The 24,830-nt window shown below is 38.3% G+C and overlaps 1 protein-coding gene across 1 annotated transcript in view; it reads right to left on the minus strand.

The window, feature by feature from the left end:
- Positions 1-24,830, minus strand: part of GABRA3 (gamma-aminobutyric acid type A receptor subunit alpha3) — a 151,816-nt gene that overhangs the window by 58,976 nt on the left and 68,010 nt on the right. The window contains exon 4 of the mRNA XM_008685641.2: positions 6,192-6,335. Coding sequence (XP_008683863.1) covers positions 6,192-6,335 — 144 coding nt within the window. The remainder of the gene's footprint in view (positions 1-6,191; positions 6,336-24,830) is intronic.

Raw genomic sequence — 24,830 nt, forward strand, 5'->3', positions numbered from 1 at the left:
GTAATAAAAATGTGATTCTAACAAATGGTCAAATTTCTAGGAATGGAAAAATAAGATCATATATCCAAATCCTCCACTTAGAAAATTAATGCAATAATTTGCCAAATGAGAGAAAATGGAATGGGTACTGAAATAGGGAATGGTTTGAACAGCTAAACACAGATTTGAAGGACTTTTATTCATTTATTTAACACATATTTGAATCTGGAGCAAAGAGGAGGAGCCCTCTGCTTAGAATTACAGGCATACCTTATTTTATATACTTGATTATTTATTTATTTTACTGAAGTATAGTTAACATACAGTGTTATATTAGTTTCAAGTATACCATAGAGTGATTTGACAGTAGTATACACTACACAGTGCCCACCACGATGAGTGTAGTTACCATCTGTCACTACACAAAGTTATTACAATAATGTGAACTATATTCCCTATGCTTTATCTTTCATCCTCATTATGTATTTATTTTTATAACTAGAATTTTGTACCTCTTAATCCCTTTCATCTATTTTGCCCATCTCTCCTCTGAAACCACCAGTTTTCTGTATTTATGAGTCTTTTTCTATTTTTTGTTTGTTCTTTTGTTTTTAGATTCCACATGTAAGTGAAATCATATGGTATTTGTCTTTGTCTGACTTATTTCACTTAGCATAATGCCTTCTAGCACCATCCATGTTGTCTCAAATGGCAAGATTTCACTGTTTTTTTATGGCTGAGTAATATTCCATTGTGTGTGTATGTGTGTGTGTGTGTGTGTGAGAGAGAGAGAGAGAGAGAGATCACATCTTCTTTATCCATTTGTCTATCTGTGGATACTTAGTTTGCTTCCATATCTTAACTATTGTAAATAATGCTGCAATGAACATAGAGGTGCATATGTCCTTTCTAACTAATGTTGTTTTCTTTGGGTAAATACCTCAATACTGGGTCTTTACAAATTGAACGTTTGTGGCAACCATATGTCAAACAAGTCTATAGTGCCAGTTTTCCAAAAGCATTTGCTCACTTCGTGTCTCTGTGTTACATTTTGGTAAATCTTGCAATATTTCAAACTTTTTCATTATTATTATATTTATTATGGTAGTCTGTGATCACTGATTCTGACTTGCTGAAAGCTTAGGTGATGGTTAGCACTTTTTGAGAATAAGGTATTTTTAAATTAAGGTATATAAAATTTTCAACATAATGCTATTGTACACTGAATAAACTATAGTAGAGTGTAAACATAACTTTTATATGCACTGGGAAACCAAAAATTCACTTGACTCACTTTTTTGAAATACTTACTTTATTTTGTTGGTCTGAAACTGAACTGGCAGCATCTCTGAGGTATACCTGTACTTCATACTAAGGACTGAAAGCATTCAGAGAGAAAGCCACTCATATAAAACAGAACATTCATATTGTGGGTCTTTCTCTGATCTAGCATTTCATTAATATGGTGGACGCCACATGGAGGAACATATTTAGAATTCAGAAAAGAACGTTCATAATTTATAATCACATGAAAATAATACACATATATGTGAGGTAATAATATTAATATGGTTCCTAAATCAAAGGGTATCAAAGGGTGTACAGCAAAAAGTCTCCTTCCCATAGATGCGCCCAAACCACCCATCTCATTTCTCCTCCTACAGTTAACAGCCTCTTGGGGTGCCTGGGTGGCTCAGTAAGTTAAGCGTCCAACTCTTGGCTTTGGCTCAGGTCATGATCTCAAGGTCGTGGGATAGAGCACTGTGTGGGCCTTGTCCTCAACGCAGAACCTGCTTGAGATTCTCTCCCTTGGCCCCTCCCCCTGCTAACGTTCTATCTCTCTCAAAATAAATAAAATCTTTTTAAAAAAGTTTTAATTTCTACACTATTCTTTAAAAAAACCCAAAACAACAAAAACAATTAACAGCCTCTTGTGTATCATTCTAGAAATATTATCTCTATACCAGTATATATGCCCAACTGTTCAGTGTTCTGTGCTTTGCTTTTTTTCACTCAACGATATATCCTATAGATATATCCTTTGAATGATACATCAAGAACTTCCTCATTCCTTCTTATAGCTGCATAGTATTGAATGGTGTGAATGAATTTAATACATTAAATCACCTTTTTACTGATGTACATTGTATCATGTTTCTAAAACTAATTTGAGATATAATGTAATTATATCTACAATGACCCTATTTTCAAATAAGGTCACTTACAGATGTACTGTGAGTCAGGATTTCAACATATCTTCTGAGGGGACATAATTCAATCCATAACATCTGTATTGCCAATACTGAAGGGAAACTGACATGTTAATACACTGATAATGGGACCATGAATTGTTTAGCCTTCTTAAATGGCAATTTGTCAATATGTATTATAATTTTAAAAAATGTGTCTACTTTCCGAAAGAGCAATCTCAATATTCTGTCTATTCCAGGCAGATGATTACACAGGGACAAAATGTGATATAGAAAAAGAAGGTCTTCACAGTGTTGTTTATAGCATTAAAACACAGAAAATAATACTAAATAATTGGTTAAATGGACTATGATCCACATATAGGAAGCCATTAAAATGAAGATATTATTTTATTGAGTTTCACAATGAAATGCTACACTTCCCAGTGATAACAAAACTTATCATCATTGTCAAGAATTCTGTGGCCTTGAAGGAATGCTTCTTAATTTTCTGTTTAAATTAGGTGATGGGGATTAAGGAGTGCACTTGTGCTGCTGAGCATCGGTGGTTGAATGAAAGTGTTGAATCACTATATTGTACACTTGAAACTAATATTACACTGTATGTTAACTAACTGGAATTTAAATAAAAACTTAAAAGAAAAAAATAAAATAAATTTAAAGTACCTAAAACAAGTAATAATTAATGTTTATTATAATTATGTCTATTATAATTATTTAAATATTACTATTTATAACTAACTAACAAGAAGCAACAAGTATTGGCAAGGATGTGGAGCAAAAGGAACCTTTGTGTACTTTGGTTGGTGGGATATAAATTGGTGCAACCACTATGGAAAATAATATGAAGGTTCCTCAAAAATTAAAAATAGAACTACATATATCCAGCAATATGTGTTTATATATATATATATATTTATATATATATATATATAATACATATATATTATACACACATATATATTTTATAGACACATATATAATATATATATTTTACACACATATACCCATATATACATGTATATGCATATACATACACACATATGCAGTGGCAGTGGAATATTATTCATCCATCAAAAGAAGGAAATCTTGCTATTTGCAACAACATGGATGGACATTGAGGGTATTATGCTAAATGAAATAAATCAGACAGAGAAACACCAATATTATATGATTTCACATATATATGAAATTTTTAAAAAAGAACAAAAAACAAATAAGCAAACAAACCAAGTTCATAGATACACAGAACAGCTTGATGGTTGCCAGGAGCATGGGAGGGGCAGTGGGTAAAATGGGTGAAGGTGTCAAAAGATACAAACATCTGTTATAAAATAAATAAGTCATGGGTATGTACTGTACAGAATGGTGACTATAGTTAATAATACTGTACTGTGTATTTGAAAGTTGCTGGGAGTAGGTCTTAAAAGTTCTCAAGGAAAAAAATTGTAACTGTATATGTTGACAGATGGTAACCAGAGTTACTGTGATAATCATATATATAAATCATATAATCAATATATAAAATATTGCATCATTATGTTGTATACCTGAAACTAATATAATGTCAAGTATATCTCAATAAAAATATTAGTAACATGTATGCATTTTATTTGGATTTTCTATATTTGGTGATAAGAAATCATGCTTATAATATAAAATTAAATTAAAAACAGTATCAATGATATTTATGTAAAAAAATGCAAAGGGAACCTTCTTAAAGATTATACACCAAAATGTACAATAATCAGTTAATGGTGGGATTAAAGAATATTTTAATTTCCATATTTTGCTTTTCTGTGTATTCTATTTTTCCTATAATGAATGTGCATTGCCTGTGTGATAAAAACTAAACAAACAGTGGCTTAACCAAATGAAATGGGAGCTGGGGCTGCTTGGATAGCTACTGATGGATCTCAAAAGTTGATGCCAGGTGAGCAGTGCTGAGGAAGGACTGGGAAGCGGGGAGAGCCAACGGATACAATGGGGAATTCTCTCCCTCCCCCAGGGTAGACATCTTGGATGGGGTATGTGTGCCCTGGGCCGCTAGGGACCCTCTGTGCTGCTCTGAGCAGAGCCCTGCTACCTGCAGGCACACACATGATCTCCTCTAGGATCCTGCCCACAGCTCATGTGGAAGGGAGAATAAGCATGCATTTCAGCTATGCAATCACAGAAGGGAGGTCCTGGCTCTGGCTGCAAAGACAGCACAATGCAGATGAACCCAGGAGCAGGACAAAGGCTTCTGCTCAGAAACATGAAGGGGTACCGTAGGACAAAGGAATGCTGTGTGAACATGTGGGTGCTGAAGGCCCTGCTCCATCCCCCTGCTTGGGGAGAGCAGAACCACTGTCCAGGTGGGGAAGACTATCTCCCACATACACACACCAAGTCCAGCTGAGGTACCCTTAGCCCTACCCTTCCATGAGGCCCCAGGAAGTGGGTTTCAAGCACCCTAACAAGGGCTGTGTCCAGTCCAGGGATCAGGGCATGCAAACCAAGCAGTAGTTCTGCAACCAGTGGGTAATACTTATACCATGGTATAGATTCACTGTAAGCAAACCAAATTGGGGAGGTTAGGCAACTGGCCCTAGACCACACTTTCAATGCTTCCAGAGGATAGGAGACATAGCCAGAATCTGAGCCCCAGGAGCATAGTAGCCCACCGTGAAGACATGGAGTGTTCCTTGGAGCAAAGTAATGAGATCCAGGTTGCCTGGGCACACCCACCTAGAACACCTACCTGTACACTCTCTCCAAAACTGGACACTTGACTCCAGCAGCTAACTCACACCTGCTGGAGGGGGAGAACTCTTGGACTTGGGCCAACTATGTACATTAGTGCCTGCCCAGCTGCTCAGCCTGGTCCAGCCACTACCAACTCCATGGGCCAAACCCCAGAACCCTCTCAGAGGAGAGCAGCCCACACCCTAGTGGCTCCATATTCTTTCTACCTTTCACTTCTTACTCTGAACCAGTTGCAGTTTCTCCAATAGATTGTTTTCACATTGACACCTCAGTATTGCCTGTCTTTGTAATAGCCTTTCCCCACATCAAATTCCAAATCTCGAAATCCTATTGTCTCTGAAATCTATTTTAAATGCTTCTTTATTTAGCTACCCTCCCCTGGTCCTGGGATGGAGGGAAAACAGGGCACAGAGAAGATGATATACTATAACATCATAAGAAGTGGGAACAGTGTCCAGATAATTAAATAAAAGAACAAGAGTACCCTAATTCATTTAAAATTGTGGATTCAGATCTTTCACCAGGACAAGCGTTGAAAGTTCCTGCCCTTAACAGCAAAAAATATTGTAAGCTATGTGGGCCCCCAAGATATACTCCATTTTGCCAAATACCCTAAGATTAGTTCAGATTCAGGGTGCTTCCTTCCTCAGGCCCTTGTAACTGGTCAGTCTCTAAATAGGACTCAAGGCTACAAGTCTCTAGGTTCCATTTATCAATCCAAGGATTTAGCTATGGAGAGGACCTGGCAAGGTTTGCCAGACAGACTTGTTTTTGAGACAGGTGACTCACTTAAAAAAATAATTCCGTGGCTCATCCTTAGACCTCCTGGTTGTGCACCTGGACTCTCCTGGGTTATTAATTTGTCACTTCAGCATTGGCAGAGTTGAGCAAATGTCTTCATGAAACCTTTAGGACCAAAGTTCAGTTCTCCCACCATCATGGCTTCCCTCTACCTTATCTTCTACCACAGTCCAGCCCTAATGTCCTTGACCAGCTAACCCACTTAGACAGCAGGGCATCATAGTTAAAAACATTGGCTTGGGAGCCAATATGCCTGAATTCAGATCTTGGCTCTGATATTACATAATGTAACATAGGGCAAACTACTGAACATTTCTATGTCTCAATTTCCTAATGATAATAGTACCTACATTACAAGACTACTTTGAGGATTACATGTTTTTATAAGCACGGGTATAAGACTGGTATATGATTCAAGTTAAAAAAATGTTTATTAATAAAATAAATAAATACCTGTACTAGACCGGATTATCTCTGTCCCAACAACATGGCCCAGCAGGTCATATTGATTCAGGCGGGAGCCATCCTGTGCTACTTCCACAGATTTGTTCTTCCCAAGAGTCCAGGAATAAACCACTTCAGCTGTTGTATAAGCATCTAAGGCAGAAAAGGGTGAAGAAGAAGTTGAAGGGAAGAGAAAATAATTATCCTTAATACTGAACTTGCATGAGATTGAAATACAGCTTCCTTCCCAAAAGAGTTCTGGGTATGTGTTCTGTCTTCAACTGAAGTACATTTATCCATCCACCTAGTAAACACTCATTGAATAACTTCTAGTTTATTTTCTGCTGGGTTTATGCTGGGTACACAGGAGTGAACCCAAAGTGGTCTCTTCTTTCAATGACACACAGTCTTCTGGACTGACAATAAATTGTTACACTTTTCCTTCTCTTGGAGGGTAGAGAGTAGAGGCAAGGGGAGGAATAGTTAAAATATTATCTAATGCAGATGTCATAAATTCAAATTCCTATAAGAGTGGTATCTTAAATAAGTAAATCAGGATAATCATAAAAAAAAAACACTGTCAAAAATGTAATACAATTTTAGGGGAGGGGTTAAGATGGCGGAGGAGTAGGAGACACCTTTTTCAACCGGTCCCCTGAGTCGAGCTGGATAGGTACCAGACCAGCCTAAACAAACACAGAACCAGCCTGAGACGCAGGAAGATGCATCTGGATCTCTACAAATGAACATCTCCAGTGCTGACTATTGAGGTACGAAGCGGGGAGCCATGAAACCGTGCACAGATATCTGAAGATAAACGGAAGGGGGAGGGAGCCGCCGCGTTCGGGTGCGGGGAAGCGGTAGCCACCTGCATGGGAGCGTGGGCGGGGCTCGCAGACGGCACCCGCAAAACAGCAGACTGAGACCGTGAGCCGGGTGTGCCGCGCCACTAGGCATCTCGCAGAACACCGGAATCCCGGTGCGCTCACTGGATCCAGACTGAGACCGGGAGCTTCCGGAGCGCGCGTGGGGCGGCTAGCGGCTGGCGGCGTTAGAAATACAAAGGACAGAGACGTGCCGGCCCTGGAAGACGCGAGGGCTGGGACGCCGGGTGTGGGGCGCACATCCTGGGACTCTGCAGGGTTGAGCAGCAGCAACAGTAACAGAGTTAAAGTGGCCAGAACATTAGTAGAGAACAGGCCGCAATCCCTCTGTTCTGTGACAGAGGCTGAAACTCGGCCGCTGCGGCTCTGACTCTCAGAAGAGGCACATCAAACCACCAGGGAAAGCCGCCAGAGAACAAAAGCCTGGAAATACCGGCTCAGAGAGTGCCCATCCCCATCACCCCTCGCAGGGGACGCGGAGACTCTACCCAAACAGGGTTGCCTGAGTATCGGCGCGGCAGGCCCCTCCCCCAGAACACAGAAGGCAGGCTGAAAAATCAAGAAGCCCACAACCCGGGCGCCTGGGTGGCGCAGTCATTGAGCGCCTGCCTTCGGCTTAGGGCGTGATCCCGGCGTTCCGGAAAGGAGTCCCTCATCGGGCTCCTCCGCTGGGAGCCTGCTTCTTCCTCTCTCACTCCCCTGCTTCTGTTTCGTTTTTGCTGTCTGTCTCCCTCTCTCAGATAAGTAAATAAATAAAATCTTTAAAGAAGAAGCCCACATCCCTAAGATCCCTATAAAACAAGAACACTGACCTAGGACCCAGTCAATAATTTGGAGCTCTGGACAACCCCGCCAACCTCTCCTCATCAGAATGACAAGAAGGGGCCCCCAGCAAAGAAAAGACAGTGAGTCTGTAGCTCTGCCACAGAAGTAATGGATATGGATGTAACCAAGAAGTAATAGAATGGAATTCAGAGTAACGATGGTCAAAATGATGAGTAGAATTGAAAAAACTATTAATGAAAAGGTTACTGAGAATATAGAATCCTAAGGACAGAAATGAGAGCCGAATCTGACAGAAATTAAAAATTCTGTGAGCCAAATGCAGGCAAAACTAGAGGCTCTGACGGCCCAGGGTCTAAGCAGAGGAGACGGTTTAGTGAATTGGAGGATGGGTTAATAGAGGAAAAAATGAAAATAGAAGATGGTCTTAAAAAATCACGCCCACGAATGTAGGTTATGGGGAGATTACTGACTCAATGAAGCTTGATCAATGTTAGAATCATCGGCATCCCGAGGAGTGGAGAAAAACAGAGGTCACAGAAGAGATATTTGAACAAATTGCTTGGCTAGCTTCCTAATCTAGCAGGGAAACAAACATTCGTGTCCAAGAGGCAGGACCCCTCCCAAGCTCAACCCACGACAAACCTACGCCATTTAAGTCGCCAATTTACTTTGGAATTAACGCTCCAGAGACGTAAAGGACCTACTAAACTATCAATCACTCTTGAAAGACATTGAGGAGAAGACATAAAAAGATGGAAAAATATTCCATGCTCATGGATCAAGAAGGATTAACATAGTTAAAATGTCCATACCCCAGAGCAATCGACACTTTCAATGCTATCCTGATCAAAATACCGAGGACATTTTCAAAGAACTGGAACAAATAGTCCTTAAATTTGTATGGAAACAGAAAAGGCCCAGATCTCAAGGAACTGTTGAAGGAAAAAGAAACAAGCTGGGGGCATCACAATGCGGTTCGAACTGTACTACAAAGCTGTGATCACAAAGACAGCATGGTACTGGCACAAAAGCAGACATAGACCAATGGAACAGAATAGAGAGCAGAAATGGACCCTTGGCTCTTTTTGGAGCAACTAATATTTGATAAAGCAGGAAACATCCGGTGGGAAAAGACAGTCTCTTCAATAAATGGTGCTGGGAAAATTGGACAGCTACATGCAAAGAATGAGAAACCAAAGCCACTATCTCACACCATACACAAAAATAAACTCCAAATGGATGAAAGACCTCGATGTGAGACAGGAATCCATCAAAATTCTAGAAGGAGAACTAGGCAACAACCTCTGACATCGAAGCTAAAGCAACCTTTTTCCATGACACATCCCCAAAGCAAGAGAAACAAAGATAAAATAGATTTATGGGACTGTCAAGATTAAAAGTTTCTGCACAGCCAAGGGAAACAGTCAGAAGAGGCAGCTTACGAATGGAGTATATTTGCAAATGACACTACAGATAAAGGACTAGTATCAAGATCTACAAAGAACTTCTCAAGCTCAATACACGAGAAACAAATAATAAGTCAAAAAATGGGCAGAAGATATGAACAGACACTTTTCAATGAAGACATACAAATGGCTAACAGACACATGTGAAAAATGTTCAAATCATTAGCCATCAAGGAAATTCGTCAAAACCACATGAGATGCCACCTTCGCCAGTTAGAATGGCAAAAATAGACAAGGCAAGAGACAACAATTGTTGGAGAGGATGTGGAGAAAGGGGATCCCTCCTACATTGTTGGTGGGAGATGCAAGTTGGTCCAGCCACTCTGGAAAACAGTGTGGAGGTCCTTAAAAGTTAAAAATTGAGCTACCCTATGATCCAGCCATTGCACTACTGGGTGTTTACCACCCCAAAAATACAGGCGTGGTGAAGAAGGAATATCGCTTTAATGTTCATAGCAATGTCCACAATAGCTAAATTGTGGAAGGAGCGAGATGCCCTTCAACAGATGACTGGATTAAAGTTGTGGTCCATATATACAATGGAATATTACTCAGCTATCAGAAAGAACGAGTTCTCAACATTTGCTGCAACATGGACGGCACTGGAGGAGATAATGCTAAGTGAAATAAGTCAAGCAGAGAAAGACAACTATCATATGATTTCTCTCATCTATGGAACATAAGAACTAGGAGGATCGGTAAGGGAAGAAAGGGATAAAGAAAGGGGGTATAATCAGAAGGGGGAATGAAACATGAGAGACTATGGACTATGAGAAACAAACTGAGGGCCTCAGAGGGGAAGGGGGTGGGGGAATGGGATAGACCAGTGATGGGTAGTAAGGAGGGCACGTATTGCATGGTGCACTGGGTGTTATACACAACTAATGAATCATCGAGCCTTACATCGGAAACCGGGGATGTACTGTTTGGTGACTAACATAATATAATAAAAAATCATTAAAAAAATGTAATACAATTTTAATTATTATGGGATGAGCATATGAGATAAGGTAAAAAATTGTTGTAGAGGTATTTTAAATTAAAAATATAAAAATTTCAAAGTAAAAATAACAATAATTATTACAATTTTTCTTTTAAAAATTATTACCACTTTGATTTGCAAAACAGAAACCTGCCTCCTTTACTTCAGCACCAAAGAGTTAATGTCAGGTCTTATATTTGGAATTCCCATGTTGAGTACAGAATGTAAGCATGGATTAGTTTTAGTAGAGGTGTAGCTAAGGGAAATGGTAAGAGAATAAGGAATGATGTTGTATAGTTTAAATCAGTATCTTAAAGGAAAAGAGTTGCTTTCTTTCTAGACATGGATTTACTCTTTGTACAGTGGGTTTGGGGTGAGCAACTTTCTCACTCAGGCACCTGGGTTCATAAAGAGAAGCTGAACCATACTGTTCATCCATTTAACCCAACTTTTGAGCTGTTATTCAATTCAGTAGGAGGTCTCCAGCTCATGGTGGCAGCTTCTGTCTCTATAATATGCTCTATTTAAGCCTTTTACCACAAAACAAATAATTCCTACGGAATCTACCAGTGAACAAACATAAATTCTGTGTCTTTACAAAATTTGCAACATTGGATATACATTTCATTAAGTCTGACATTAACACTCACATATACTAATTGTGGTCTGTTCATATTATATTTCTTAGGACTTTTCTCAATATACCCAAATAAACCATTTTCTGATTTTCGTGTAATGGGCAACAGCCAAAAATTTCTTCATTCACATCAAATTTCTCATTGAAATCATGAAAAAATACATATAACTCCACAGTAATTTTTATATCTGTGCTTTCATAAGCTATAAAAGAAAATGCCACAAGAAATCCAACTTTCCATGTAATATGCCCTATATTTGGCCTCAGTCATTTATTCAACACAGATAAAAATACTTGTAGTTTGGGGCACCTGGGTGGCTCAGCTGGTTAAGCATCTATCTGCCTTCGGCTCAGGTCATGATCCCGGGGTCCTGGGTTCGAGCCCTGCATTGGGCTCCCTGCTCCGTCTCCCACTCCCACTCCCTCTCCCACTCCCATTGCTTGTGCTCTCTCTCTCTCTGTCAAATAAATAAATAAAATCTTTTAAAAAATACTTGTAGTTCAACACACAATTTCTTCTGCAATAGACATTTTTTAAAAATAAATTTGGCATCTATAAAATATTTTGGTACCTGGGAAGGTTTGTTGCTTAAAATATAATTTCATTTCCCAGCAGCAACACTTAGTGTATGCATTTAAACACAAAACCTGTTGAACTTTCAGTCTATGTTTTAAAGCTAATTAAGACTTTCATTGTACATCTTTTTAATATATCAATTATAGTTCTTCATAACAAATTGCATAATGTTAATACCTGAAGTTTTATTTCTTCAACAAAGGTATACTTAGTATGCATAGTAAAGATGTAGAAATAGTCTTCGTTTCTATAAGGAAATGTAAACTTGCCTGGTTTTGAAACCAGTCCTCTCAGTCTTTTTTTTTTTAAGTTTTGATAACAAGAACTATGTTACTTTCCTCTTAATTCTACTAGGAGCTCTTAATTCTACTATATGTAAAACAAACATGCAGGTGAGTTGATTAATGGCAATTGACATTGCAACCTTTTTCAGGGAGAGGATAGAAAGTGATGGAGTTTTAGGGGAATGGGCAAGCATGTGCCCATTTACAAGGACAACCACTATTCAGCTGATAGTGGTCATGTGAGAATTTGAGACCAGTGTTGTCATATCTTCTGATTTCATAAAATAATAAACAAATCTGGGGTTTTATGTGACATCTCCCAAATTTCAAATCTTCGCAAATAATTTTAAAAGTTATAAACACTATATGGATCAAACAAACCACATTTGCAAACCACCAGTTTGCAACTTATGGTCTAGAGATCTTCTCTTATAGATGGCTATGGTTTTCTGTGATTCAGTCTTGGAAATAAAGCATCCTCTCCTATCTATGGGGTATCTAGGGCTCCCAACTAGAATTTTAGATCTTTATTTTTTTTAATTTAGATTCAATTAGCCAACATACAGTACATCAATAGTTTCATATGTAGTGCTCAGTAATTTATCTGTTGCGTATAATACCCAGTGCTCATCACATCATGTGCCCTCCTTAATACCCATTACCCAATTACCCCGTCCCCCTACCCACCTCCCCTCCAGCAACCCTGTTTGCTTCTAGAGTTAAGAGTCTCTTATGGTTTTTCTCCCTCTTTGACGACTTTCCATACAGTTTTCCCTCCCTTCCCCTATGATCCTCTGCTCTGTTTCTTACATTCCACATATGAGTGAAGCCATATGATAATTGTTTTTCTCTGATTGACTTATTTCACTCAGCATTATACTCTCCAGTTCCAATCACAACAATGTAAATGGTAAATATTCATCGTTTCTGATGGCTGAGTAATTAGAACTGTAGATCTTTAAACTATTATCACCAAGAAGAAAGGGAAATCCTCTCCTCAGGACTCTTCTCACTTCCTTATTTAAAATTTATTCTAAAGAGAGGAGGGACAAGATGGCAGAGGAGTGGGTGACTCTGTTTCAACCATTCCCCTGAATTTAGCTGGATATCTGCCAAGCCATTCTGAACACCCATATATCTGGATCCATAGATATCTGGATCCCTACAGGGGTGGAGGATCAGTGGTTGGGAGGTAGGAACAGCGGAGTTGTGATTCTGTGGACAGATACCAGAGGATAAACAGAAGGGGGAGGGAGTCACCAGAAGCTGGCCACTGGTAAATAATATAATACCCTAGCGCAAAAGCATCCTGCACCAGGACGCCAGTGATAGCTTGCAAAGTGGTGGTGGTGGGACGGGAAGGGCCTGATAACAGCGCTCAGACAGGATCCAGGAGCTGACCGTGGACCTGGGTCTGCTGCTGCCGCCGCTGCTGCCGCCACCCGCCACCACCAGTGCAGACTGGGACCTCTCGTGGTTTTGGAAGCACAAGGAGCAGAGACAAGCGGGGGCCTAAGTTGACTGCTGAGAGGGTCGCTGGGGGTGTGCACTGCCTGTGGGAGGCTGTGGTTTTCAGCGGTGCTTACAGAAAGGGAGACTGTGTGTTCTGGAGGGTTCAGAGAGGAGCAGACTCTGACTTCCCTTCCCTGGGGGGAGGTCTGGGTGCGAACATTTTCCTTTGCTGACAGGGGGCAGGGCAACTCCACCCAAGCAGGGTTGCCTGAAAAACAACAGGAGGCAGGTCCCTCCTCCAGAAGACAATCTGGAAGAACAAGAGGATGATAACCCTAGGGACCTCATAAAACTAAAACCCAAACACCAATGGAAAATAGTATATTGAGCTCCTGGTGTTGCCTCACAGCCCGTGTATTTCTCAGATACAACTTTTTTAAAAAATTCTTTCTCATGTTTCTTCTTAATTTTTTCTTTTTACCTATTTCTCATCTCAACTAGATGTTTAATACAACATATTCCATAGTAGCTTTTTAACTTGTACTTTTTCACATATATATATATATATATATAGTTTTTATATATATGTAGATACAGATATAAGCTTCAGTGTAGTCCTTTTTCCCCTTTTCAATACTACCTTTATATATATACCAGTTTTAATTTCCCTGTAACTCTTGGAAATAGTGTTCTCTAACAAAGAGAATAAAATACACCCAAGAAGAACTGAAACATCCTACCTTGCCCACATTGAGAGATTATAGACCCCCCCCTGCACCCCCTTTTTTTTTCTTTTTAGCTTTATAAATATTATTCTTGGGTTTCATTTTGGCTTTGCTTTTTCAGTGGTGGCTTCCAACTGTTCCAAACTGTCCCAGAGTGCATCTTGCCTGGATTGTAGTTGATATTTTTGACTCTGTATATCCCCTCAACCATCCCTCAACAGAATGACTAGGAGGAGGAACTCTCGACAAAGAAAAGAACCAGAGACAGTGGCCTCTCCCACAGACCTAATGGATATGGATATAAGCAAGACGTCAGAAATAGACTTCAGGGTAGCAATTATGAAGACAATAGCTAGGCTTGAGAAAACCATTAGTGGCAACATAAAATCTCTAAGGGCAGAAATGAGAGCTAACCAGGCCAAACTTGAAAGTGCTATGAATGAGATGCAGTCTAAACTGGATACTTAACAGCTAGGGTAAATGTGGCAAAAGAACAAATTAGTGATGTAGAAGATAAACTGAAAGAAAGGAAGGAACAGGAGGAGGCCTGGGACAAACAGCTTAAAATCCATGAGAACAGACTTAGAGAAATAAACAATGCAATAAAATGTTCCAATGTCAGAACTACTGGGGTCCCTGAGGAGGTGGAGAGAGAGAAAGGACTAGAAGATATATTGGAGCAAATCGTAGCTGAGAACTTCCTTAATCTGGGGAATGAAACAAGCATTCATATTCTAGAGGCAGAAAGGACCCAACCCAAGATCAAGGAGAACAGACCAATGTCCCAGCATGTAATAGTAAACCTCTCAAATCTTAGAACCAAGGAAGCCATCCTGAGAGCAGCTAGGGGGAAGAGATTCCTTATGTATAGAGGGAGGAACACTAGAATAATGTCAGACCTGTTCACAGAGACCTGGCAAGCCAGAATGGGCTGGCAAGACATTCAGGGTACTAAATGAGAAGAACATGCAGTCAAGAATACTTTATCCAGCAAGGCTGTCATTCAGAATGTATGGAGAGATAAAGAGCTTCCAGGACCAGTAGAAACTGAAAGAATATGTGACCACCAAGCCAGCCCTGCAAGATATACTAAGGGGGATTCTATAAAACAAGAAAGACCACAAGAGTAATATAGACCAGAATTTACAGAGACAATCCTTATAAACAAGGACTGTACAGATGATAAGATGGCAATAAATACATATCTTCAGTAGTAACTCTCAACATGAGTGGCCTAAATGGTCCCATGAAACGGCACAGGGTTGCAGATTAGATACAAAGACAGGACCCATCCATATGCTGTCTACAAGAGACTCATTTTGAACCTAAAGACACGTCCAGACAGAAAGCAAGAGGATAGAGAAACATTTATCATGCAAGTGGATCGCAAAAGAAAGCTAGGGTAGCAATTCTTATATCAGACAAATTAGAATTTAAACCAAAGACTGTAGTAAGAGATCCAGAGGGACATTTTATCATTCTTAAAGGGTCTATCCAACAAGAAACTCTAACAATTGTAAATATCTATGCCCCCAACATGGGAGCGGCCAACTACATAAGCCAGCTGTTAACCAAAATAAAGAATCAGATCAAGAATAATACATTAATAGATTTTAACATTCCACTCTCTGCATTGGACAGATCATCTAAACAGAAGATCAACAAAGAAACAAGAGCTTTGAATGACAAATTGGACCAGATGGACTTTGTAGATATATGCAGAACATTCCACCCTAAAACAAAAGAATACTCATTCTTCTCGATTGCACACAGAACTTTCTCCAAAATAGACCATATACTGGGTCATTAATCAGGTCTTAACCAATACTGAAAGACTGACATTATTCCCTGCATGTTATCAGACCACAATGCTTTGAAACTGGAACTCAATCACAAGAAAAAATTTGGAATGAATTCAAAAACTTGGAAGTTAAAGAACATCCTGCTAAAGAATGAATGGGTCAATCAGGAATTAAAGAACTTAAACAATTCATGGAAACCAATGAGAATGAAAACATATTGGTCCAAACCTATGGGATACTGCAAAGGCGGTCCTAAGGGGGAACTACATAACCATGCAAGACTCTCTGAAAAAACTAGAAAAATCCCAAATGCACAAGCTAACCTTACACCTAAAGGACCTGGAAAAAGAACAACAAATAAAATCTAGACCAAGCAGGAGAAGAGAAGTAATAAAGATTAGCACAAAGATCAATGAAATAGAAACCAGGAAAACAGAACAGATCAAGGAAACTAGAAGCTGGTTCTTTGAAAGAATTTATGAGATTGATAAACCACTGGCCAAAGTTATCCAAAAGAAAAGAGAAAGGACCCAAAATAATAAAATCATGAATGAAAGGGGAGAGATCATGACTAACACCAAGGAAATAGAAAAAATTAATAGAAATTATTACCAGCAACTATATGCCAACAAACTAAGCAACTGGGAAGAAATGGATGCCTTCCTGGAAACTTACAAACTACCAAGATTGAAACAGGAAGAAATAGACAATCTGAATAGAGCAATAACCAGTAATGAAATTGAGGCAGTAATCAAAAACCTCCCCCCAAAAAAAGTCCACAGCCAGACGGCTTCCCAGGGAAATTCTACCAAACATTTAAAGAAGAAATAATACCTATTCTACTGAAGCTGTTCCAAAAAATAGAAAGAGAATGAAAACTTCCAAACTCCTTCTACAAGGCCAGCATTACCCTGATCCCAAAACCAGGCAAAGATCCCATCAAAAAGGAGAATTACAGACCAATATCCCTGATGAACATGGATGCCAAAATATTCAACAAGATCCTAGCTAATAGGATGGAACAGTCCATTAAAAGGATTACTCATCATGACCAAGTAGGTTTTATGCCTGGGATGCAAGGGTGGTTCAACATTTGTAAATCAATCAACATGACAGAGCACATCAATAAAAGACAAGAACCATATGATCCTTTCTATTGATGCAGAAAAAGCATTTGACAAAATACAACATCCATTCCTGATTAAAACTCTTCAGAGTATAGGGATAGAGGGAACATTCCTCAATAGCATAAAAACCATCTGTGAAAAGCCCACAGTGAATATCATTACCAATGTGGAAAAGCTGAGAGTTTTTCCCTTAAGATCAGGAACATGACAGGGATGCTCACTCTCACCACTATTGTTCAACATAGTGCTAGAAGTCCTAGCCTCAGCAATCAGGCAACAAAAAGAAATAAAAAGCATCCAAATTGGCAAAGAAGAAGTCAAACTCTCCCTCTTCACAGATGACATGATACTTTATGTGGAAAACCCAAAAGACCACCTTCAAATTACTAGAACTCATACAGCAATTCAGCAATGTGGCAGGATACAAAAGCAATGCACAGGAATCAGTTGCTTTTCTATACACTAACAATGTAACTGTAGAAAGAGAAATTAAGGAATTGATTCCATTCACAATAGCAACAAAAACCATAAGATACCTAGGAATAAACCTAACTAAAGAGGTAAAGGATCTATACTCTAGAAACTACAGAACACTGATGAAAGACATTGAAGAAGACACAAAAAGATGGAAAAACATTCCATGCTCATGGATCAGAAGAATAAACATAGTTAAAATGTCTATGCTACCCAGAGCAATCTACACTTTCAATGCCATCCTGATCAAATACCAATGACATTTTTCAAAGAGCTGGAACAAACAATCCTAAAATTTGTATGGAACCAGAAAAGACCCCAAATCACCAAGGGAATGATGAAAAAGAAAAACAAAGCTGAGGACATCATGTTGCCTCACTTCAAGCTATATGACAAAGCTGTGATCACCAAAATAGCATGGTATTGGCACAAAAACAGACACACAGACCAATGGAACAGAATAGAGACTCCAGAAATGGACCCTCAACTCTATGGTCAACTAATCTTTGACAAATCAGGAAAAATATCCATTGGAAAAAAGACAGTCTCTTCAATAAGTGGTTCTGGGAAAATTGGACAGCTACATATAGAAGAATGAAACTGTACCATTCTGTTACACCATACACAAAGATAAACTTAAAATGGATGAAAGTCTTCAATGTGAGACAGGAATCCATCAAAATCCTAGAGGAGAACATAGGCAGTAACTTCTTCAACATGGGCCACAACAACTTCTTTCAAGATATGTCTCTAAACACAAGTGAAAGGAAAACAAAAATGATCTTTTGGGACTTCATCAAAATACAAAGTTTCTGCACAGCAAAGGGAACAGTTGACAAAACTAAGAGGCAGCCCATGGAATGGGAGAAGATTTTTGCAAATGACATTACAGATAAAGGGCTGATATCCAAGATCTATAAAGAGCTTCTCAAACTTAACACTCAAAAAACAAATAACCCAGTAAAAAATGGGCAGAAGATGTGAACAGACACTTCTCCAAAAAAGACATACAAATGGCTAACAGACACATGAAAAAATGCTCAACATCATTAGCCATTGGGGAAATACAAATCAAAACCACAGTCAGATACCACCTTATACCAATTAGAATGGCTACAATTAAGAAGACAGGAAACAACAAATGTTGGCAAGGATGTAGAGAAAGGGGTACCCTCTTATACTGTTGGTAAGAATGCAAGCTGGTACAGCCACTCTGGAAAACAATATGGAGGTTCCTCAAGAAGTTAAAAACAGAGCTACCCTACAACCTAGCAATTGCACTACTGGGTATTTACCCCAAAGATATAGCTGTAGTGAAAAGAAGGGACACATGCTCCACAATGTTCATTGCAGCAATGTCCACAATAGCCAAACTGTGGAAGGAGCTGAGATGCCTTTCAACAGATGAATGGATAAAAAAGATGTGGTACATATATACAATGGAATATTATTCAGCCATCAGAAACGATGAATACCCACCATTTGCATCAACATGGGTGGAACTGGAGGGGATTATGCTAAGTGAAGTAAGTCAAGCAGCAAAAGACAATTATCATATGGTTTCATTCATATGTGGAATATAAGCAATAGCACAGAGGACCATAGGGGAAGGTGGGAAATCTGAAGGGGGAGAAATCAGAGAGGGAGATGAACCATGGAAGACTATGGAACCTGGGAAACAAACTGAGGGTTTCACAGGGGAGGGGGTGGGGGGAGGGGGTAACAGGGTGATGGGTATTAAGGAGAGCATGTGCTGTGATGAGCACTGGCTGTTATACGTAACTAATGTATCATTGAACACTACATCAAAAACTAATGACGTATTATACAGTGGCTAACCGAACATTAAAAAAATAAAATAAAATTTATTCTAATTCTATTAAGTGAAGACTATCACAAGGTCATGTCCTCTCATTTTCCCCAGTGCCTTCCATCTTTAGTATATATATTTGGGGTTCTACTACTCCTAAACAGAAAATCACCTGTATATGTATTTTTATCTTTGCTGTTCAGGGGGTTGTATGTTTAAAGGACAATGCAGTGTTCTGCCCAATATACTCGAGAGTTTAACAATGTAAAGACTTTCGGGGAAAGTCTAGGGGATGGAAGATATTTTCCACCCCTAAGAAAGAAAAGGAATTTCTTGGTGGGTCTCTCAACTTAAGCCAAATACTTTGAGCAGGAAATCCTGAATATTAGCCCTAAAAATCCTAGCATGTCCTAGTACAGATGTGACAATAAAACATGCAGCTATCAGTACCTTAGAAACTTCACTGGGCCCAGAGTGGCAACTTACTTTAAACAAAATGTAATAGCTTCATTTCTTTGACAATAATATATGGGAACAGTGGGATTTATGGGGAAAAATGTCTTCTTGTATGGTGAAGGTCAAAGCAGGAAAGGCATGAACTAAAAAAGGAAGAGAAAGAAGAAGGAGAAATAAATTAAAAAAACAAACTGAAAACTACTTGACTGTTCACAGTCTAACCCTTTAATAGTAAACAAGTTAAAGGCACCCATGTTGATGGTAAGGTGGGAGTGGCACCATTGCTTCTGCTCAGAGTGGAGTATTAGGGAAGGATTCATAAAATAGATAAGGCTTAGAAAATGAGACCACCTTTAAAAGGTGAAAGAAGGACATTCCTAGCAAAAGAACAACACAGCAAAGGCAAAAAGCATACAAGAACATCAGTATTAAGGGAATTAACGGTATCCCTGGACTTACAGGCTAGAGAGAAGCTGAGGTAATATTGCCCTAATTGCCCACACCAAGAAAAGAGAATTTTAGTCCATAAGCTATAAGTTGTAGATGTGCCAAAGTAGAGAGATGATATAGCAAAATGTATGCTTTCGAAGGATTGTCCTAGTTGCAGTATGGATGACCGGCTGGAAATAGTGAAGCTAAAGCTAAGGCATCAGTTAAAAGGCCATTACAATGTTCGGTGTGAGTGACCCTGAGGCCATAACATATGGTAATAGACAGTGGGCTGAACTGAGTGAGACAGAGAGGAGATTTCCAAGGTAGAACAGATTATAACTGATAGCTTTTCATGAAGGTTAAGAAAGGAAAGGAGGACATTTAAGGAAGGATTCTACATGACCCTAAGAGCGTAGCTTTTGCAAGTCATAGATAATGATGAAATTCATTTACCCATTGGGGAATAGAACTCTTCTCCTTTATGCTTTCTCTTTCTTCTCTTTCCTCCATGCCCCTTGGGCTCCTTTAACCTCTCAGCTTTCCTCCCACACCTTTCCTCCCTACCCTTTCTTCTCAGTTCCAATCATTCTATTGTCATAGAAGAGCAGGGATAGAGGGTGTGTGTTGGGGGTGGATGCTACAGAAAAGCATACCTACCAGAGGATTAGAACTATTGCACTCCCAGAATGGCCCCCTCAAGATATGTTGGACAGGCTGTGATGGCACAAACATTTCATTGCCTCTTTCTGTTATTCGAGCCTTTGTATGTGTTAGGCCCCAGGAAAATGGGAAATAAAAAAGCAATCCTGCCACATTAGCACCAATGAAAAAGCATTCTCTTCGAACTCATCTCACAGACTGCTTGCTTACTTGTTTGACTGATTCAGTCAGTCAATAAATATTAAGACATTATATTAGACAAATAAGGCACAGAGGTGGGGAGGGGTTTAATTAGATACAGTAATTAGAGAAGACCTCTTTGAGTGGATGGTTTTTAACCTGAAACTTAAAAAATGAGAAAGAGCCAGAGCTTGATGCAGAATATTTCAGGTCAAAAAACAACAAACAAACAAACAAAACAGCAAGTAACAAAGGCTTCTAAGTGGGAAAGATCTGTATTGTTCTAGGAACTGGCAGAAGGCCAATGTAAAGGGAAGAGAGATAAGAGATGAATTTGAAGAGGTATGTAACAACCACAATATAGAATCTAATAAATCAAGAAAGGGAACACAAAAGAAGGTTTTAGAGAAAAACTAATCAGTTGATTATAAGTTGCCTGATACAGTTTGCTAGTATTTTGTTGAATATTTTTCTGTCTATACTCATAATAAATATTTGTCTGTGGTTTCTTGTGATTTTTGTCACTTTTTAAAATCAGAGTAATAACCTGATTGAATGAATTAAGAAATGTTACCTCCTCTTCTATATTTTACAACACTTTGTGATGACTTATTATTAATTCTTCTTTAAATATTTGGTATAATTCAATGATGAGGACATTGAGGCCTGTTTTTTTTTGGGGGGGAGGGGAGTTATTACAATATTAATTTTATTTCTTTGTTATAGGCCCAACAAAAATTTCTACTTATTATTTAATTAGTTTCAGTAATTTGTCTATTTCTAGGAATTTTTCCATTTCTTCTAGGCTGTCTAATTTGTTGGCATACGGTTGCTCATAGTATTCCTGTATAATCTTATTTATCTCTGTAAGGTCAGTAGTAATGTTCCTTCCTTTACAATTTTAGTAATTTTAATTCTTTTTCTATTCTGGCTTGGTGAGTCTAGCTAAAAGTTTATCAGTTTTCTTGATCTCCCCAAAGAACCAACTTGTAGATTCTTCGATTCTCTAATGTTTCTCTATTCTCTATTTAATTTAATTTCACTCCAATATTTATTACTTTCTTCCTTCTACTTGTTTTGGGTTTAGTTGGCTCTTCTTTTTCTAGTTTCTTAAAGTAGGTCAGTTAATTAGTTTTTTATCTTTTTTAAAATATACACTTTCTATTTATAAATTTCCCTCTAAACACTGCTATAAGCTGATGCATTCCATAAATTTTGGTATATTGTGCATCATTTTCATTCATTTCAAAGTACTTTCCAATTTCCCTTGTGATATCTTCTTTGGCCCATTCTTTATTTAGGAGTGCATTCTTTATGTGGGAGTGCATGCTTCAACACATTTGTGAATTTCTCAAATTCCCTTGTTATTTATTTCTAATTTTATTCAAGTGAACACATTTTGTATTATTTTAATACTTTCAAATTTACTGAGTCTTATTTTATGGTCTAATATATGGTCAACTCAGAAAAATGTTTCATGTGGTCCTGAGAATAATGTGTATTTTGATGCTGTTGGGTAGAGTGCAGTATGTTTGTTAGATCTAGTTTGTTTAAATTTTGTACAAGTTTTTTATTACTATGTTGATGCTCTGTCTAGTGATCTGTTGAAAGCAGAGTAGTGAAATCTTTAGTTATTACTGTTGTCTATTTCTCCTTTAAATTCTTCAGTTTTGCTTAATGTATTTTGGGGTTCTGTGGTTAGGTGCATATATCTTTATAATCATGATATCTTCCTGATGGATTGACCCTTTTATTATAACAAAATCTTCAAGACTTCTACAGAATGCGGATGATGAGGATGAGAATAGGGCTCCCTGATTTTACTGAGAATAATCACTTTTCTTGAATAACACTCCTCAGATTGCTGTGAGACTTCGGTGAGAGTTTGGAGAAAGTTTATTTTGAAAATTTTTAGACATTCTCTGGTTTTATGGAAGAGATTTTCAGAAGTCCTTACTCTACCATTCTAGAATTGTTTCCTTGTTAAAGATTTTTTTCTCATTTTTGTTTTATTCATTATTTTACTTTAATTCCACTAAAGTTAACATAGTGTTATATTCATTTCAGGTGTACAATACAGGGATCCAGTAATGCCATACATCACCCAGTGCTCATCACAAATGCACTCCTTAATCCCCATCACCTATTTCACTCATCCTCCCACCCACCTCCCCTCTGGTAACCACCACTTTGTTCTCATTAGATATTATTTTAAGGCTAATTTTCACTTAAGAATTTAAGAACTTAAATTACTCTTTCCTTCTTGATATGGTTTGTTTGGCTTCCAGGACAACGTGTTTCCTTAAGTTTCTTCATAATTCACCTATCCTCTCCTCCATATTTACTGAGCTATTCTCTTCTTTGTAGCCTTTAAATATTATACCGACTCAGGAGACGGTCCTTGATACTCTTATCTATATGCAGTCATTTCCTTAGTGATCTCCCCCAGCCTTATTACTTCAAATGCCATCTATATGGATGACAGCTAAATTAAATCTCCAGTCATCTTTTCTGAACATTAGACTTATATCCCATATAATCAGCACCCAGAAGCACTCTTTATGTCCCTTTTTAAGCACAACCTCCACCACAGGTAACCACTATCTTGACTATTGTTTCTGGTGGGACTTCCTTCCTGGCATTTTTTGGAAAATTCATATATTTTTCTGAATATCAAATAAAATAATAATAGTTGAAAATGAGCAAAATGGAAAAAGTATTATAAATCTCTTGTAACAATTATAGCTTAACAATGGACATGGAGATATTACTGATTTGAAGGAACCTATTAATGTCAAGTCAAAAACAAGAGTAGGAAATGCTGGCTCGTCAAGTCAAAAGTTGTGAAGTGTTCAGATATCAGTACAGAAGTATATGATGATCTTATCAGTTGATTTTGCTTATTGTAAGAGTATGTTTGTGGCCCTGTATGCTGGTAATGGTGAGTCATTCTTATAAATTGTACGTTAATAAGACTATATGCATAATATATAATATATAAACTCTGCAAATGTTCTTTCAAGAATAAGCTTAAGAAGCAAAATAAACCCTTAAATTGGCAAGTTTGACTTCCAATTCTGTGTAGTGCTGTTTACCTTGCTAAGATATCCAAAAATGTTGTTATTCAAATACTATATAATAAGATTTCCTGGTGTTTTCCAGTTTTTTGGTATCTTTTGAGTATCTTTCCAGTTTTTGAGTATCCAGTTTTTGTTCTTTGCTACTACTTCTAAACTTACTATGTCTTATTTATTTTAAAAAGTTGGATATTCATAGCAATGAGTAAGTAACATGAAGAAGGTTGGAAATGTTTTATGAATAACATAATTTATAAAATTTTTAGGAATTCCAACTCTTATTCATGAATCCCATAGTACCACAGATTAATTTTGCCTGGTTTTGTATGTGATATAATGAAATCATGCACCACATACATTTATGTGTCTGGCTTTTGCTCAGCATTAAATCTGTTACCTCATTCATGTTGCTGAGTGTAATATACTTGTCATTGTTGTATAGTATTTCATTGTGTGAATATGTCATAGATTTTTTATCTATTCTGATGGATATTAGTTTTTAGTTTGGGTCAACAAAATTACCTCTGCTATGAACATTCATTGTATGCCTTTTGGTAGACATAAATACTGATGCATGTTTAGAAATATACTCAGGGTGGCGCCTGGGTGGCGCAGCAGTTAAGCGTCTGCCTTCGGCTCAGGGGGCGTTGTGGGATCGGGCCCCACATCAGGCTCCTCCACTATGAGCCTGCTTCTTCCTCTCGCATTCCCCCTGCTTGTGTTCCCTCTCTCGCTGGCTGTCTCTATCTCTGTCAAATAAATAAATAAAAACTTTAAAAAAAAAGAAATATACTCAGGACTAGGGGTGCCCAGGTGGTGCAGTTGGTTAAACATTGG

This window comes from Ursus maritimus, assembly GCF_017311325.1.
Source record: "Ursus maritimus isolate PB19 chromosome X unlocalized genomic scaffold, ASM1731132v1 scaffold_X1, whole genome shotgun sequence".
NCBI classification, from domain to species: domain Eukaryota; kingdom Metazoa; phylum Chordata; class Mammalia; order Carnivora; family Ursidae; genus Ursus; species Ursus maritimus.